Here is a 17,628-nt window from a genome sequence, read left to right as displayed (position 1 = left end):
AAAAGAAGAGGATTGGCTGCAGATGTTAGCTCAGGGCTAATCTTCCTCAAAAAAAAGATATGTGGGGGAAACATTTTTGTGATCCACTGGGATTTTGTGGTAGATAATTTGTAATCACTTGGGGTATTATTATAAAGAAAAAGTTGTAGATTATATTTTTATCGAAATTAAATAAGAACAACCTAATCTTTTTGCTCTTGAAAGTGATAGTAAAATTTGTGTCTTAGTGTAACTCTTACTTTCATTGTTTTACTGAATTAAATTGGGTATTTATTTTAAATTTCTCCTATTTAAAATGGCCAAGTTATATAGTTTTATTAAAATAACAACAGGCTTTCCTGTGTTTAAAAGTGTGGTATGCTTATTGTAAATTCAGAGTATCAGTCAAGGAGGTGTGATTTAAACAGATGAGAAGGCAGTTAAGATGCAGTTTTTAAAAAGTGAGGTGGTAGCTTGTAAAAATACTGGTACACCGAGTTATTACTTGTCTCGAATGAGTACTTTTTCTCAAGGCATCTTTAGTTGTTAAGCTCTAGTGTGGTTATTGATGGTCATTGATAACGTTGTCATTATCCTTAGGCAGAATTGTATTTCTGCTGTTTAGTTATAGAATGTCCTTTTCCTCTCATGTTGTAGATCCGACGGAGGCGCCTTGCACGACTTGCTGGTGGACAGACCTCCCAGCCGACCACCCCACTCACCTCTCCCCAGAGGGAGAACCCTCCAGGGCCTCCTATAGCAGCATCAGCCCCAGGCCGCTCCCAGAGTCTTGGTCTCAATGTCCACAACATGACCCCAGCTACCTCCCCAATAGGTGCATCAGGTAAGCCTTACGTTCATACCTGGGACACGTTTATAATTCCACTCCAGCTTTCTGTTAAACTTACAGTTGTGATGTTTCCACAACAGGATAAAATGAATTAGAAAGCAACTTTTTAAAATCTTGCAAGCAGTAGTTTAAAGATTAAGGTCATACAGTGTGTTTTGTTAATATCTATTCATTTTGATAGTAATCTGGTAAAACTAATTGTTTTCCTTTATATAGCTTTTGTCCTTTTTTTGAGTCAGGTCTTATCTCTGATGGCAAGGGGATTAAGACTAAATTTGGTTCTGAGGATTTTATGAGTTTGGTTGATGCTTTTCTTTTAAGGTAAAATAATCTGAAAATGCAAGATTGAAACAATGGTCAAAATAACAAGCCTCTAATTAGGGATTTCCTAGTCTTTATTCTGCATTGGCGTCGAACTCTTTGTTTAAATTTTCGGAGTATAAAAGTTCACCGGATGTGATGTTTTATAACTGTCTCATTGACAATTATTTAACTATTGTAAAAGTTTATTTCTTTGCAATTAATGAGCTCATGGTTGATATCCACAACTATCTTTTTTTGGGAAATGATGATATTGACTCATACTATATGTTTGAAGTTATCTGTCCTTCCTGTAATTGAACTTTTCTATCAAACATAATAATTATTATAATTACTTAAGATTCTAATTATGAAAAAGCGGGCATTGAGACCTGTGTGGATCATCATGTCATCTAACAATTTAATATATGACTGACTGGTCGTTCTGTAGTCATTTAATGCAGTCTCTTGTAGTCGTCTCCCAGATAATCCGTCTTCTTGATCTAGGATAACTTGTCAGTTAAAAGTATTTGCTGTTTCTATTATTGTAACTCTTGTTAGGTAGGAGTAGACTCCTCCCCATGTAAATATAAATGAATTCTCTTAATTATAAAAGTGAGAGAGGTTCAGGCCAAAATGTCAGTTTGGTAATAAACAATGCCTTTGCCTGAAATATCTTCTCTGTACACCTTCTTTGACAAGCTATGACGGTCGTCTTGTAGGAGAAGAGTTCAGGATTCTAATCTTTTTTTCACCTTTTCCTTAGAAACAGAGCTACTGACAGTGCTTCTTGTCTCACCATGATCAGGCCCCAACTGGAATGCTGGAAATTGTCCAGGAGATAGCTGGTGGGGTGGGGAGGAGCTTAAAACCTCACTGTATCAGCACAGGTTAGGCAGGAGACCCAGCACTCTGCCTGCTCCTGGAAAGCCCCTCAGCACTCCTGGTTACAGCACGGTGTCTCTTTGGGACCACCAGGAATAATCTGTGTATGCCCCTTATCCCTGCTTATGTCAGCCACCAGTCCCAGGTCCTCATCTCTTATCCTCTACGTGACTTGTTACTATAACTTTCTGACTCTATCTCCACCTATCCCCCAATTCTGAAATTCTCTTGGTCAGTCAACAGCAAAATCCTGCTCTGTGACCGTCCCTTCCCCTTGGTGCTCTTACTGAGTTTGTGCTCTTCCTCTGTTTCTCTTATTTCCTCTTCGAGACCATCTTTCCTCCTCCCTAAGAACACATGGATTTTCTCCCTGCGTCCCTTCCTTGTAGCAGCTGTACTCTGAACCCACTCAGCCTACCTCGTTCTGTCCACTGTCTCTCTCCAACACCATTTCTGTCTTGATTCAGCATGACCTCAGTAGCCACAGAGATGACCCTTCCAGGTCTCTGACCTCTCCTTTCTTGAGCTCCTTTCCTCCAATGACCTTGTCTTTCTCCTGACTTCAGCCACTCAACTGCCATGGTCATACTCTAGACCTTTCAATCTCAATCACTTTCTAACTACCACCTTAGCTTTCTAGCTCACCCACTCTGTGCCCAAATCCAGTATTCTTTCAGGTTCACTGGGGGCTACAATCCATTGATTCCATCACTTTTTCACTTTCTTCACTCCTTCCTTCACGTCTTCACTTCCCTCCTCACCCTGCTTTAATTCTGTAGTCAGTCGTTTCTGTCACTCTCTTCCCTCCCTCTGTCTCTCACTTTGTCTTATTTGCTTGGTTATGCCATGATCCTGATCTGAAATCCTATACCCTGGCTACTTTGTCTCATGCAGTGGAACAAGGCTAGAGAAAAACCCAGAATGATGCTTATCTGTCTCATTTCAGATTCATGATCACAAACACATGTGGACTCTCAATACTAGCAGGTAATTTATACCACATTCCCCGGTTCATTCTCCCACTCTGCTAATCTATTTCATACCTTTTCCTCCAATCAGCAACAACTCATTCTCTATACGCACTCTCAGATCGTGGCCTGCCTTCCTATTTCATGGAGAAAACAGATGCAGGCAGAAGGGAGCCTCCCTAAGCTCCCATCGTTGCATCCACCTGCCTGCCTGTATGTGTGGCCAGTTCTTGTTATGCGTGAGCTGTCCCTGCCCTATTGAAGTCTATGCTCTAGTTCCCATCTCCTCTCACCTACTCAGAGCCTTTGCTCCAGCACTTGCCGTCTCTTTCCTGCTTCATCAGGTTTTCCATCTCAAGTGGAAAACTTATTTTTTTTAACAGCCGTTATACATGCTGTTCCTTCTCGCATCATGGGAATAAATGAAAAGAAACTCTCTTGATCTCATTTTCCCCCGCTAGCTTCCATCCTAATCTCTGCACTTCTTCACAACAAACCTTCTGGAATGAGTTGCCTGCGCTGTCTCCTCCTCCTGCCCTTGCTCCCTCCGCTGAGTCAGCTCCAGTCAGGTGACGCCGCTTGTGCTCTGTGCTGAGTCACTGTCTGACCTGACCTGTCAGCTTCATTTGCTGTGGCTTTCACCCTCTTCTCCTTAAAACACTTTCTTCTTTGGCCTTCCAGAACACACTTTCCTGGTTTTCATCCTCTCTCTATCTGTTCCTTCTTAGTTCTCTGTATGGGTCTTTTTCATTTCCCTGACTTCTGAATGTTAGGGTGCCAGGGCTCAATATTTGAACTCTCATCCTCCCCATCTAGGTTCATTCTCCTATTGATTTTATCTGGTTTCTTGGCTTTAATTACTACTCGAATCTGATGACTCTAAGTTTATATCTCCAGCTCAGACCTGTTCCTTGAGCCTCAGACTCATACATCGTCTAATAAGCATCTCTCAGTTAACATGTCCAAAATCAGGCTCCTGATATTTCCTCACATCTCATCTTCTCCTCGGACCCTGTCTCAATAAATGACAACTCATGTTTTTTAGTTACTTAAACCTAAAACGTTATCTCTTCTCTTTACCTCATATTATAGATTGGAGGTCAATAACACAGTGTAAAGGGCCAGATAGTAAATATTTTAGGCTTTGAAGGCTGTACAGTCTCTGCCACAGCTATTCTTCTCTGCTGCTGTGGCACAAAAGCAAGTATAGATGGTATGTAAGCAAATGAGCATGGCTGTGTTCCCATAAAACTTTACTTACAGAAACAGGTAGTGGGTCAGATGTGACTCGTGGACTGTAGCTTGCTGACCCCTGCTCCACGTCCATGAGCAAAATAGAACCGGACCAGATTCTCCCCACCTCTTCTCATCTCGCCACCTCTACTGCTACCACCCAGGGCCAAGGCAGCAGCATATCTTGCCTGGATTGTTGGAGTGGCCTCCTAATTCGTGTCTCCTTGTCTGCCCTTGCGTCACTTCAGTCTGTTCTCAGCGTAGAGCCAGATGGCTCCCACTAAAGCATAGGCTCAAGTTGGTATAACAGCAGTGCTGTTCTTTACAGCAGGCTTGTATGTTGCTGTCACAAACTGAAAGAAAGACTTGGGCAATCTAAATGGTTAGTTCTTGGCAGCGCATCTCTATGCTGTGCAGTCCTGATTATGTTTCTCCCATAATCACCATTATTCATAATCGCAAATAGGTAGATATTATTAGCCATGCTCTTGGCAGGTTGAATAAACACATTTTCATGAATTTATTAAATACACAAGTTTAAACAAAACAAAACAGAAAACAAACCACTCATAAGACAAGTCGTGTCAGTTTTCTGTTGACTCCCTCCACTGGCTCCCTGCCTTGATGCAGAGCGAAGGCCAAAGTCCTCTCCACGACCCAGGCTTCATGTGACCTGGCCCCACATGGCTCCAACCTCCTCTCACACTCTTCTCCTTTCTCCTCTGCTCCAGCCGTACTGGCTTCCCTGCTGTGCCTGGAACATTCCAGGCATGATCCCTATTTGGGGCTTTTATATTTTCTGTTTCTTTGCCTAGAATGCCCATGCCCTAAAATCTGCATGGCTTTTTTGCTCAGCTCTTCAGATGTTTATTCAAGTGTCACTTTCTCAATAAGACCTTCTTTGGCCACCCTGCTTAAAAGCGCAGCCTCTATCTGACATAGATACCTTTTCTTTTTTTAATTGAGGTAACATTGGTTTATAACATTATATAGATTTCAGGTGTACATCATTTTATTTTGATTTCTGTGTAGATTACATCAGTTCACCACCCAAAGCCTAGTTACCATCCATCCTCATACACACGTGCCTAGTCACCCCTTTCCCTCTCATCCCTCCCCCTCTTTCCTTCTGGTTACCACCAGTCTAATCTCCGTATCTATGTATTTGTTGTTGTTTTGTCTTTATTCTATTTATGAGTGAGATCATGCAGTATTTGACTTTCTCCCCCTAACTTATTTTGTTTAGCATAGTACCCTCAAGGTCCATCCATATTGTTGCAAATGGCAAGAGTTCATCTTTTTTTATGCCTGAGTCATATTCCGTTGTGTGTATATACCACATCTTTATCCATTCATCTCTTGGTAGGCACTTAGGTGCTTTGCAAGTCTTGACTATTGTGAATAGTGCCGCAGTGAACATAGGGGTGCATATATCTTTACGCATTTGTGTTTTCATTATGTTTGGATAAATACCCAGCAGTGGAATAGCTGGATCATATGGTAGTTCTAGTCTTAATTTCTTGAGGACTCTCCATACTATTTTCCATAGTGTCTGCACCTGTTTGCATTCCCACCAGCAGTCTATGAGAGTTCCCTTTTTTCCACATCCTCTCCCACCCTGATTATTTCTTGTCTTGTTAATTATAGCCATTCTTTTTTTTTTTTTTTTTTTTTGAGGAAGATTAGCCCTGAGCTAACTACTGCCAGTCCTCCTCTTTTTGCTGAGGAAGCCTGGCCCTGAGCTAACGTCATGCCCATCTTCCTCTACTTTATATGTGGGATGCCTACCACAGCATGGCATGCCAAGCGGTGCCATGTCCGCACCCAGGATCCGAACCGGTGAACCCCGGGCTGCCGAGAAGCGGAATGTGCGAACTTAACCGCTGCGCCACTGGGCCGGCCCCAATTAGCCATTCTGATGGGTGTGAAGTGGTATCTCATTGTAGTTTTGATTTGCATTTCCCTAATAATTAGTGATGTTGACTATCTTTTCATGAGTTTGTTGGCCATCTGTATATCTTCTTTGGAAAAATGTCTGTTCAGATCTTTTGCCCATTTTTTAATTGGGTTGTTAGTTTTTTTGTTGTTGAGATGTATGCATTCTTTCTGTATTTTGGATATTAACCACTTACCAGATACCTGGTTTGCAACTATCTTCTCCCGATTGTTAGGTTGTCTTTTCCTTTTGTTGATGGTTTCCTTTGCTATGTAGAAGGTTTTTAGTTTGATGTGATACCATTTGTTTATTTTTTCTGTTGTTTCCCGTGCCTAGTCAGACATGATACTTGAAAATATGCTGCTAGAACTGATGTCGAAGAGCGTACTGCCTGTGTTTTCTTCTAAAAGTTTTATGGTTTCAGGTCTTAATATTCAAGTCTTTAATCCATGTTGAGTTAATTTTTGTGTATAGTGGAAGGTAATGGTCCACTTTTATTTTTTTGCATGTGGCTGTCCAGTTTTCTCAACGCCATTTATTGAAGAGAGTTTCCTTTTTCTGTTGTATGTTCTTGGCTCCCTTGTTGAAAATTAGCTGTGTGGGTTTATTTCTGGGCTCTTGATTCTGTTCCATTGATCTGTGTGTGTGTTTTTGTGCCAGTACCATGCTGTTTTGATTACTATAGCTTTGTAGTACATTTTGAAATCAGGGAGTGTGATGCCTCCAGCTTTGTTTGACATAGATACTTTTCCTTCCAGCTCTTAATCAGCATCTGACATAGCATGTGTATTACTTGTATATCTTGCTCTCTCAGCTTCCCCTGCTGGAGGGTAAGCTCCATGGGGCAGGGACTCATGTCCATATTATTCACTATTGTATCCCCAGTGCCTTAAATGTGCCTGGCACATGGTAAGCACTGAATAAAGATCTGCTGAATTAATAAATGAATCCCAGGAGAAAATGACCAAAACAACATAGACATGTGTATCTTAAAGAAAAGAAATCTCAAGAGGATGTGATGACTTTCCGTTAAAAAAGTGTGAAAAGTTGCCATGAGGAAGATGATGGCTTGTGCTTGTTTTCTCTGGTCCTAGATGGCAGACATAGGGCTAGTGGGTAGATTTATTATCCACTGAATGTGGAGGAGACTTCTGTTCCAGAATCAAGAAGTGCTTTCTAACGGAGAACAGCTGCTGCCATGCATGGTAAGGAGTTCCTTATCCAGGAGTGACCTGGCAGTCACATGGCAGCCTTCTTAGTTGAGAGGCTTTCAGTTGCGAGTGACTAAGCAGGGGTTGGGAAGCTGTAGTGAGCCCTGCAGGTGGCTTCTCTCACTGTAGTCCCAGCTTCTTGCCATGCCATCTGCTTCTGTATTAGCTTCCTAGGGCTACCATAACAAAGTATCACCAACTTGATGACTTCAAACAACACAAATGTCTTATCTCACAGTTTTGGAGGCCAGAAGTCTGAAGTCTGGGTGTGAGGAGGGCCACACTCCCTCAAAGGCTCTAAGGAAGAATCCGTGGCCCTTCCTTCTCTTGGTTGCTGGCAATCCTTGATGTTTCTTTGCTAGTGACAGTGTCCTCCAATCTCTGCCTCTCTCTTCTCATGACCATCTCTGTGTGTGTGTCTGTATCCAGGATTCCCTGTCCCTCTAAAGACAGCATATATTGGATTGGGGACCACTGTAATCCAGTATGACCTCGTCTTTACTTGATTATATCTGCAAAGACCCTGCTTCCCAGTAGGAATATCATTTATGTACTTGTTTTTTTTAAATCTTTGTCCCCTCCTCCCTTTAGAACCTAAGGTTAGGGTAGGGAGCTTGTCATTATTGTTCATTCCATTATCCTCAGAACCATGCTAGCACATAGTAGCTACTCTGTAAATGCCGCTAGTTAAATGACTAAATGAGCGCAAAAAATCGTTTTTTGTTAGAAATGTTAGAAGCAAAGTAAGACTTGAGTTATGTTTAGAGAACGTTTGCTACCCTAACTCTTTCACCATGACCAGCAGGTCTGTCTCTCCTTTTTCTGGTGCTCTGAGCCAAATTTTAAAAGTCCCTAAGCCTATTCATTTTCTTCTAAAATTACACAAACAAATTATTACCAAATAGTCCAGTCATACGTGATAACATACATGAGACATAGTAACGCCTGTGAACCCCCGGATGGAATGTCTGCCTCTCCACACCCCGCCTCCCCCTAGCAGGTTACTGCTGGTCTGAGTTTTGCATTTGTCATTCTTAGACGTTTCTAAATTTTTTTACTGCATTGTTAATGTGACGTAGCTTTTGCCTGTTTTAGAGCTTTATAAATATGGGTGATATTTTCCTTACAGGTGATTGCCACTTTTTTTCAGTCGTTATTGATTATGTTAGTCTTCTATTTCAGTTCATCCAGCATTTGTTTAGGGCTTACTGCAGGTTGAACACAGTGGTAGGCCATGGGCATGCAAAGATGAGTGAGACTCAGTTTCTTTCCTGGAAGTTTACAGTCCAGTAGGGGAGAATGTATTCTTTCGTTTCCTTTAAGAAAATCTATGCTTATTAAACTCCTGGGAGGACAAACTGATTTTCTTAGTTCCTTCCCCATCTTTAGATCATTTTGCGATTGCTTCATCTTCAGAAATTGTTAACACTCTTGAGTGATTTTATTTTACAGTTTTGTTTTGGAATTATGCTTGTCTTCCCGCTGTTCCCTTTGATGTTTGCCCGTCGGACGTCTTGAAAATATCCGTCTAAAGCCTTACCCCTCCTGGCTGTTGTGAACTCTCCGAAGATGTGGTCCTTCTTGCTCAAGAGTCCCCTGATGAAACTTTATCAGCCAGTTTCATCTTGACAGAATTATTAGGTGGAGCAAGTTCTCTACTTGCCTTTTCTGTCCTCTAGAAGTGGAGTTCTTAACTGCTGTCACTCCATGAGTCTGTTTGGCAAACTGGTGAAGCCTTTGATCAGCTTCTCAATATATTTTTATTTTCCTTTCTTTCCTTTGCCTTCCCTCGCCCTCCCCTTCCTTTCCCTTTTTCTTCCTCTTCTCCCCAGAGCATAGTTGTATATTCTAGCTGTGGGTCCTTCCAGTTGTGCTATGTGGGATGCGGCCTGAGCCTGGCTTGATGAGCAGTGGTCTGCACCCAGGATCTGACCCGGTGAAACACTGGGCTGCCGAAGTGGAGCGCGTGAACTTAACCACTTGGCCACAGGGCTGGCCCCTCAAAATGTATTTTTACATGCATATAATAAAACAATACAGGATTACAAAGGAAACCAATGCTATAGAAATATAGTTATCAAAATATTTTTGAGGATTTTGATATAGTAATTTATGTGCTTCTTTATTAAACACTTTAAATAAAAGATCTAGCAGCTAGTCAAATAGCTACTGTAATTTCTACCCCCTGAGGTCTGTTTCCATCTGTGGTAAGTAACCTTTACTCTGGGAGCAAGAATGAACAACAGAGGCTGTTTAGAACGAGTAAGAAGCCAAGTGATGTTTTTGGTCTCTGGGTAGTTCTGGGGTCTTGATTAGGAACACAGAATCCATTTCCTCTGTGTGACAGCTAGTCTTTAATATACATAGTAGGAATTTAAGCTAAATTCTTCTTTAATGTATATTTACAAATGGTCTGTATTCCGCTTCCATTCGTGCATTTAGACACTTGTTTAGTGCCTTCTGTTTACCAGGCACTGTATTAGGAGCTAGGAATACAAAGATGGGTGGGTCTCCGTTAGGGGCCTCGAGGGGCTCGCTCTCTCGCAGGAGGCAATGGCTTTGTGAAGACTTCTCCGTGCTGGAGCGCTGTCCTGCCACTGCCTCTGTCTCACAGCTTTGGTGGTATGGTTTTTGGGAGAATTTTCATACAAGTATTTATCTGATTGAAAATTCTGCCTTTAAAAAAAAAAACAAAACCAGGGTTATTCCTTTTGAAAATAGGGAACATCCTTCCATAACCTATTACAATTGTTATCGTTATCTTTCCAGATTTGCTTGATATGTTTTATTATCTGTTTTACATTTTAGTTTATCTTGCTTGTTACCAGTGATTTCCTGCACACTGCAAATTCATGCAGCCTTCGTTTAATACATGTTTATTTAAATCCTCCCATATGTTTGTTAGGTTCTGTTCTAGGCCACATTGCTTTTAGTCTAGGGAAGGAAGAGAAACATGGTTTTAAAAAACCATAAAATCTGTCAGGAGGTGATAATTGTTGTGGAGAAATAGAGAATTACGTTGGAGTAGGTACTGCTGGGAGGAGGAAGGCATTGCTGTTTTAAATAAGATAGTCAGCAGTGGGCCTCATTAAGAAGGTGGCGCTTTAGCAGAGGCCTGAATGAAGCTAGGGAGCAAGCCAGGTGGGTATCTGTGGGGTGATCTTTCCAGACAGAAGGGACAACAGATGCAAGGTCCTGTGGCAAACACGGGCGTGGTGATGATTTGCAAGGCCTGGGGTAGAGCAGTCATCTTCAGTTTCCCCTCAATTTCCTTCTCCAGTTTTGGTAATGAACATTATTATTGCATGGTAGTACATTTGTAGGAATTTCAATAAAATCAAAATCATTCTTTTATAGTAAATTGGCTAAGAGTGCTATCAGGAATGACAAAATTATAACCTCGTCCTATCGTTGGTTGCTAATCCTATGTTAAAATCTTTTTATTCTTCTTCAGAAAGAAGCTCTATTGTTACCACTTGGTCTACAGCTTGGGAGAGGGAGAGGGTTTGAGGGTGATTAAGAAGCTGGCTGAAGGCGGCGCCTCAGGCAGAAGCCCCAAGGCCAGAGGGCTGCAAGTGGGACCCTAAAAGGCGCCTGGGCCCGGGAGGCTCCTAGTCCTGCTTGAAATCATTTGCTTTTAGCTTGTTCATTTTAGTTCTCTGAGTTCTAACAGTTGTGTCCTAAGCTGGCTTGGTTACTTCACCTCCCTAGAGGGGCCTTTTGGCCACCCAGTGGGGGGATATTTTTTACACATTTTGGGCAGCAAAGGGGGGGGACGTTTTATATGTGTTTTTATTATAATGGGCTTTGTTATATAGCTTTATTATAGGATCATGCCAGTTAGTTTGTGAATCTAGAAAAAAGTGCTGATGTCTTGTTAGTGAGATGTGTGTAGCTCTGGGAATTAGCTTCCTGTTTTTTGTTTTTTTTTTTTTGAGGAAGATTAGCCCTGAGCTAACTACTGCTAGTCCGCCTCCTTTTTGCTGAGGAAGCCCCACCCTGAGCTAACATCCATGCCCATCTTCCTCTGCTTTATACGTGGGACGCCTACCACAGCATGGCTTTTGCCAAGCGGTGCCATGTCTGCACCCAGGAGCCGAACCTGCAAAGCCCGGGCCGGGAGAAGCGGAGCGTGCACACTTAACTGCTCCGCCACTGGGCCGGCTCCTAGCTTCCTGTTTTGACATGGGGTTGTTCCCTTCCTTCTCTCCCTCTCTCCCCATTTAGGCCAACCTTGTCCTTTGACCTCTGGTGCATCTGGCTCCAAGCTACCAACTAGCACTCTGCCCGCACAGTGGGACAGGACCTTTAGGACGGTGCTGCTTTCATTCCCTGGGTCATGCTTCCAAGTCCAGGCAAGGCACATGAGTAAATATTGTGTGTGAGAGTGCTTTCTGCAAAATGTGATCCCTGTCCATTAGGGAATTTATGGCTTAGTAGGAGAGAGAAAATGTGCCACTTGCACAAAAGCCTTCCTTGTCTCCTTATTTCCAGCTATAATCTAGTCCAAGAGCTTTCAAGGTGCTCTGTGATCAGGCTCCCCGCTCTTGGTGTAACTCCATTTCCTGATTTTCAGAGCATGTTCTCTGTTCCTATCCCAGACTTCGTGCTCGACCCAGGATGCTTATAACCCTTATAGATTGTGCCACACAAACCATTCTTAGTTTTGTGTGCATTTATCTTGTTTTCCTAACTAGATTGAAACTGAATAAAGCTATCTTGTATTTCTTTTATCTGGTGAGCTCATAGTAGGTATCTGGAAAGTCCGATGATTTGGGAATATGCTGGGAGTTTTTCCTGCCATCTCCCTCTGGTCTCCCAACTGGAGTCTAAAGGAATGAGTTTAAGAAAAATTAAGGTTTTGAAATCTTTGAGTGCAGAAGGGTCTGTCACCTTTGATGCTTAGAGTTGAATGTTCACACTTTAAGAGCCTTTAATTCTGAGTGCTCACCAGCCTCCAGCAAGGCTGTGTCCTTCCGGTTTGGCAGGATTCGGCACTTGAAGTGGACTCTTGAGCCACACCCTTTCCGTGTTGCCTCCTTCATCCCTTTCCTTAACTCAGCAGAACGTCTTTGTTCCCTTCTGCCTCTCCCAGTGACATGAGATTTTGTGATCCTAAAGAAAGATATAAAATATATTGTTGCCTCTATCGTCCCAGGCCTCTTGATTATGGGCAATTGTTCTAAATCAGGTGACTGAAGGTGGTAGAGGAAGGAAACGAGCTCTTTGTGAAGAGAGAGCCTTTGTGAAGCCCTCAGAAAGTGTCAGCCATGCAGTGTTGTAGTGGTTTGGTTTCTTTTGTTTCTGAAATTTGTATATGTTTTAGGAGGGGGATGAATAATACAGTGTTTTGATTTGCTATTGTAAACTATGCAGCATTTATTTTTAACTGAGCACATTATTTTCTAACTTTAATAGAACTGGAAGAGGCTGGGGATTTTCTCCTTCAGTCCCATCGTTCTGCAGATAGAGAAACGGAGGCACTCAGAACTTAAATGACTTAACAAATTACCTAGTTCACTAACAGCATCTGTCCCGTGTGATGCTGCAGCCATAAGTTTGGAAAGCATCCTCTAAAGCCCTATTGTAGTCAGTGAATATTTATTAAATACCTAGTGTGAAAGGTACTGAGGTGTAGTGACTGATTTCAGGGAACTCAAAATCCAGTTATATGTGTATATCCTTTTTAAACTACAAGGGTTAGGTAGACTATAATTTACAATTATCTGTTCATTTTGAAATTTTAAAACAAGTGTTATTCTAAGTATAGAAGCATCAGTGGATCAGCAGGAGTTACACTTCTTGCGATCCTTTGAACTGATAGGTTGGGGATAAAAGTCATTGAAGACTGATGGAGTAAGTTTGCCTCCATCTCTAATCTAGTACTTAGACATGCTGAAAATGGACTAGACCAGAACAAGTATGGAGTTAACAAAGGCTAACTTGTTCTTTAAACTTAGGGGTTGGCCATTGTTTCTCATTGCGTTCTTGTTTGATGCATAAAGGTATGACTGTTTAGTTTATAAACACATTCACGTTTGTTATTTCATTGGAACTTCACAACAGGACTATGAAGTAGGCTGCACAGATACAATATTACCAGTTTGTAAGTGAAAATATTAATAAGGTGACTTGCTCAAGGTCGCATAAGTAGAAGTCATGGAATCAGGGTTCCAGTCCTAGACTTTTTGTAAAATAAGCATTTATTTTGGTTATTCCAAAAATTATTATTAAATTATTTTTTAGATTTATAGAAAAGTTGCGTAGATAGTATAGAGAATTCCCATATATCCTTCACCCAGTTTCCCCTAATGGTACTATCTGGTACATTTGTCAAAACTGAGAAATTGGGGCCTGCCTGGTGGCGCAGCGGTTAAGTTGGCATGTTCTGCTTCGGCCTCCCGGGGTTCACAGGTTTGGATCCCAGGTGCAGACATGGCACTGCTTGTCAAGCCATGCTGTGGTACGCGTCCTGCATATAAAGTAGACGAAGATGGGCACGGATGTTAGTTAGCTCAGGGCCTGTCTTCCTCAGCAAAAAGAGGAGGATTGGCGGCAGATGTTAGCTCAGGGCTAATCTTCCTCAAAAAAAAAAAAATAATAATAATTAATTAATTAATTTAAAAAAATTTAAAAATAACTGACTGAGAAATTAACCTTGGCATATTACTGGTAACTAAACGTCAGTCTCCTTAGACTCCTTTGGTCTGTGGCAGTCTCTGTCTTTCCGTGTTTTTCATTATCTTGACAGTTTTTTTTTTTTTTTTTTTAAGATTTTATTTTTTCCTTTTTCTCCTCAAAGCCCCCCGGTACATAGTTGTATATTCTTCGTTGTGGTCTGTCTAGTTGTAGCATGTGGGACGCTCCCTCAGCGTGGTTTGATGAGCAGTGCCATGTCCACGCCCAGGATTCGAACCAACGAAACACTGGGCCGCCTGCAGCGGAGCGCGCGAACTTAACCACTCAGCCACGGGGCCAGCCCCGTTTATCTTGACAGTTTTGAAGAATACCTTGTAGAAGTCCGTTAATTTGGCTTTATCTGGTGTTTTTCTTGCAATTACACTGGGGTTTTGGGTTTGGGGGAAGACTGTCACACAGGTGAAGTGCCCTTCTCATCACATCGCCGCAGGGCGCGTGCTGACCACACAGCATCCCTGGTGATGCTCACCTTCACCACGTGGTTCAGCAGGTGTTCACCAGGTCTCTGCAGTGTGCAGGCAGGATTTTTCCTTTTTCCTCCTCACTTCTCTGGAGTTCCTAGTCCAGCCTCTATTCAGGCAGTGGAGATTAAACTTTCCCTCCTGGAGGAGGGGATATCTACATGTAGTATTTGGAATTCATCTGTAAAGAGCATTTATCCCTTCTCTCTGGTTATTTATTTAATTCTTACTTATATCAGTATGAACACATGTATATTTGTTTTATACTTTGAGTTGTAATCCAGATTACTAGATTTGTTTTTGCATTATTTATTTTACACAAATTGTCCCAGCTTTGGCCACTGGGAGCCTTTTCGGGTTGACTCCATGTTTGCCATGCCCATCCTTTTATTTTTTTTGAGTCCTGTCTTTCTGGCACTATGAAATGGTCCAGTCTCATCTTGTGTATTCCCTGCCCCAACCCTAGATTCAGCCATTTCTCCAAGGAGCATTCGTGGTCTTTTGACTCCAGATGGTGCTTCTCTGTGTGATTCCCCCTTTTGACACTAAGGAAAGGACTCCTGTATCTCATAAATATGAAGATGAAAGCAGTTTTCTAATTTGAGTTGTTGGTTTTCTTGTCCCAGTATTTTAGATTGTACTATTTTTCTTCAAAGGTTTGAAATTTCATTTTATTTGTGTTTATTCACAAGAATAAAATGTTTTCACCACGAAATAGCTGCTGACCAAATATGTCAGTGTGCTTTATGGAATAGAATATGCTCATTATAAGTAGTATTGAGGGATAAGGTTTGATATTGGCCAAATACCATCTGAGTACGCTTTGTATTTTCCATGAATGTTCACCCTTTAGCTTAGTTTATTGTCAAGATCTGTGTAAATAAGCTTTAGAATTTTGATTATTAGAGGAATGAATGATTCCTTTTATAGCACTAATATCTTTCTAAGTTTAGTTTTGTAATTTTAGAATGTTTAAAACATATAGCTTTGGTTTAAAATAGCTGTGATCAAAGAACTGTTGAGTAATGTGGAGTAGAGGAAAGAGCAGTATTATCTTTGGAGTAGGAGACCTGTGTTTTAATATCTGCTCTGTTTCTTACTTGCTGAAGGTCCTAAGGGAAGTTCTTAGACTTTGCAGATCTCAGTATTATCTGTAAAAGAAGAGGAGTGGACAAGATCTTCCAAGTCACCCCCTCCCCTTTTTAAACAGCTTTATGGAGGTTTTAAGGCCCTTTTTGGCAATTCTGTGCTGCTTTTTATACTAGAATTTGGCAAGCTTATGTGCATGTGTGCATGTGTATATGTAAAATACTGGAATAGATCTAATGCTACAGTTTAAAAATAGGCATTTGGTCTAGTTTATACCTGAAAGAGAATATCATTCAGGAAATATTACAGTACTAGGAGGAAATCTTACAGAAATAAAATCCGTCTTATTTTCTTTGAAATTCTGACCTTCTCACACAGCATGCATAATTTACCTTTAACAAGCTCTTATCAGTCTTAAAAGTTTGGAAAGCTGCCATCTTGAAAGTTTGTAGTTCATGTTATATTAAGCAGATGTGGCTTTCTTCATTCTTTGTTACACACCCTCACTTTTTGAAAATTTGGTTTTTAGTTGATATGTAGAGATTTTATTCATCATCTAAAAGAGGATCAAAAGAGGTTCTGTCTGTGTTGTAACTCTTTAATATCTGGCTTTATGAGGATGAAAGAGGGGGGAAAAGAAATCTGTGTTTTAAAACTTGGCTTCCTGACTGTGCTTTCACAAGTTAGGGGTGGGAGAGGGTAAGATGACAAAAGTATGTGTGTGTGGTTTGAAAACAAAGCAATATTTTGTACATTTGCTTTGTTTTTAGTCACCATATTTAATTTGTATTGATTCTAAATAAAGTCAAAGAGACCGTCTGTTTTTTAAGTTTAAGAAAGGCGTGGGGTCACATCGTGTACAGAGATTGAGGAACACTATATAGTTAATTCTGGAGATAATTGCCCTACTTGACACAGAATGTGAAGATCACATGGAGGGTTCAAGAAAAAAAGAATTCAGATGATATCCTTGATGTCTTTTAAAAATATTGCAATTACAGTATATTACACTATATGGTATACTCTGACAATATATTATTATAGGATTATTGTACACATAATATAGCATAATATATTACAAATACAGTTTTTCAAACAACTTATTATAAGTTTATTTTAGAACTGGTTTTATCAGGTAGAAATTTTAAAGCTGCTTAATTGATATCCCATAAAAATTATTGAACTTTATTATTGATTAATTTTAATTAAAAATTGTCAAGGGGCCGGCCGTGTGGCCGAGTGGTTAAGTTTGCACGCTCCGCTTCGGTGGTGCAGGGTTTCACCGGTTCAGATCCTAGGAGCGGACCTAGCACTGCTCATGAAGCCATGCTGAGGTGGCGTTCCATACAGCAGAGCCAGAAAGACCTACAACTAGAATATACAACATGTACTGGGGGACTTTGGGGAAAAGAAGAAAAAAAAAAGAAAAAAGAAGATTGGCAACAGATGTTAGCTCAGGCACCAATCTTTAAAAAAAAAAAATTGTCAGGCCTTTCATTGTGATAGGTAAACTCACATTCTCCTAAGGACGTTATTGATGCTATATTATTTATTCCTTCAATAAATATTTATTGAGAGCTTACTTTGGGTTACGCTTCTTGAATTAGTGAATTTAAAGTTTTGCCGTCTTCTATAAGCTTATTTCAGATTCTCACTATGTTAGATGCTTTTGGTATTTTACTTGAGTCTACCTACCTAGGAATAGTGAAAATTTAGTTTCTCTTTTCCTTCATGAGTTCTGCCAAAGTTTTAATAAACAATCACGTGTAAAGCCTGCTGTCAGGAATGCATAAATGTTTTGTAATGTTCTTCAATGGAGAGACACTAAAGGGTGGCAAGTTTACTTCCTTAGAATGCTGGGAGAGTTAAAGTTTTATCCACTTGGTGGTTGTATCAGCTACAAATGATAATTCAGGTTGCTTTGTTTTTTAAAACATGTGAGTCTCATTTTCCTTTCAATAACATAGGTATATATTTTTTAAAAGTACTTGCAAATACCTAGGTAAACTTTTCTTTT

The 17,628-nt window shown here is 40.8% G+C and overlaps 1 protein-coding gene across 4 annotated transcripts in view; it reads left to right on the top strand.

The window, feature by feature from the left end:
- UBE4B (ubiquitination factor E4B) overlaps positions 1 to 17,628 on the top strand; it is a 122,745-nt gene that overhangs the window by 34,989 nt on the left and 70,128 nt on the right. For all 4 annotated transcript variants that reach the window (XM_001915315.6, XM_070260965.1, XM_014737657.3 and 1 more), the window contains exon 2: positions 637 to 823. In XM_001915315.6, the coding sequence (XP_001915350.2) occupies positions 637 to 823 (187 nt within the window). The remainder of the gene's footprint in view (positions 1 to 636; positions 824 to 17,628) is intronic.

The sequence above is a fragment of the Equus caballus genome, chromosome 2, assembly GCF_041296265.1.
Source record: "Equus caballus isolate H_3958 breed thoroughbred chromosome 2, TB-T2T, whole genome shotgun sequence".
Lineage (NCBI taxonomy): Eukaryota > Metazoa > Chordata > Mammalia > Perissodactyla > Equidae > Equus > Equus caballus.
Note: the sequence above shows the minus strand (reverse complement) of the source record. Positions and strands in the feature narration are given on the sequence as shown.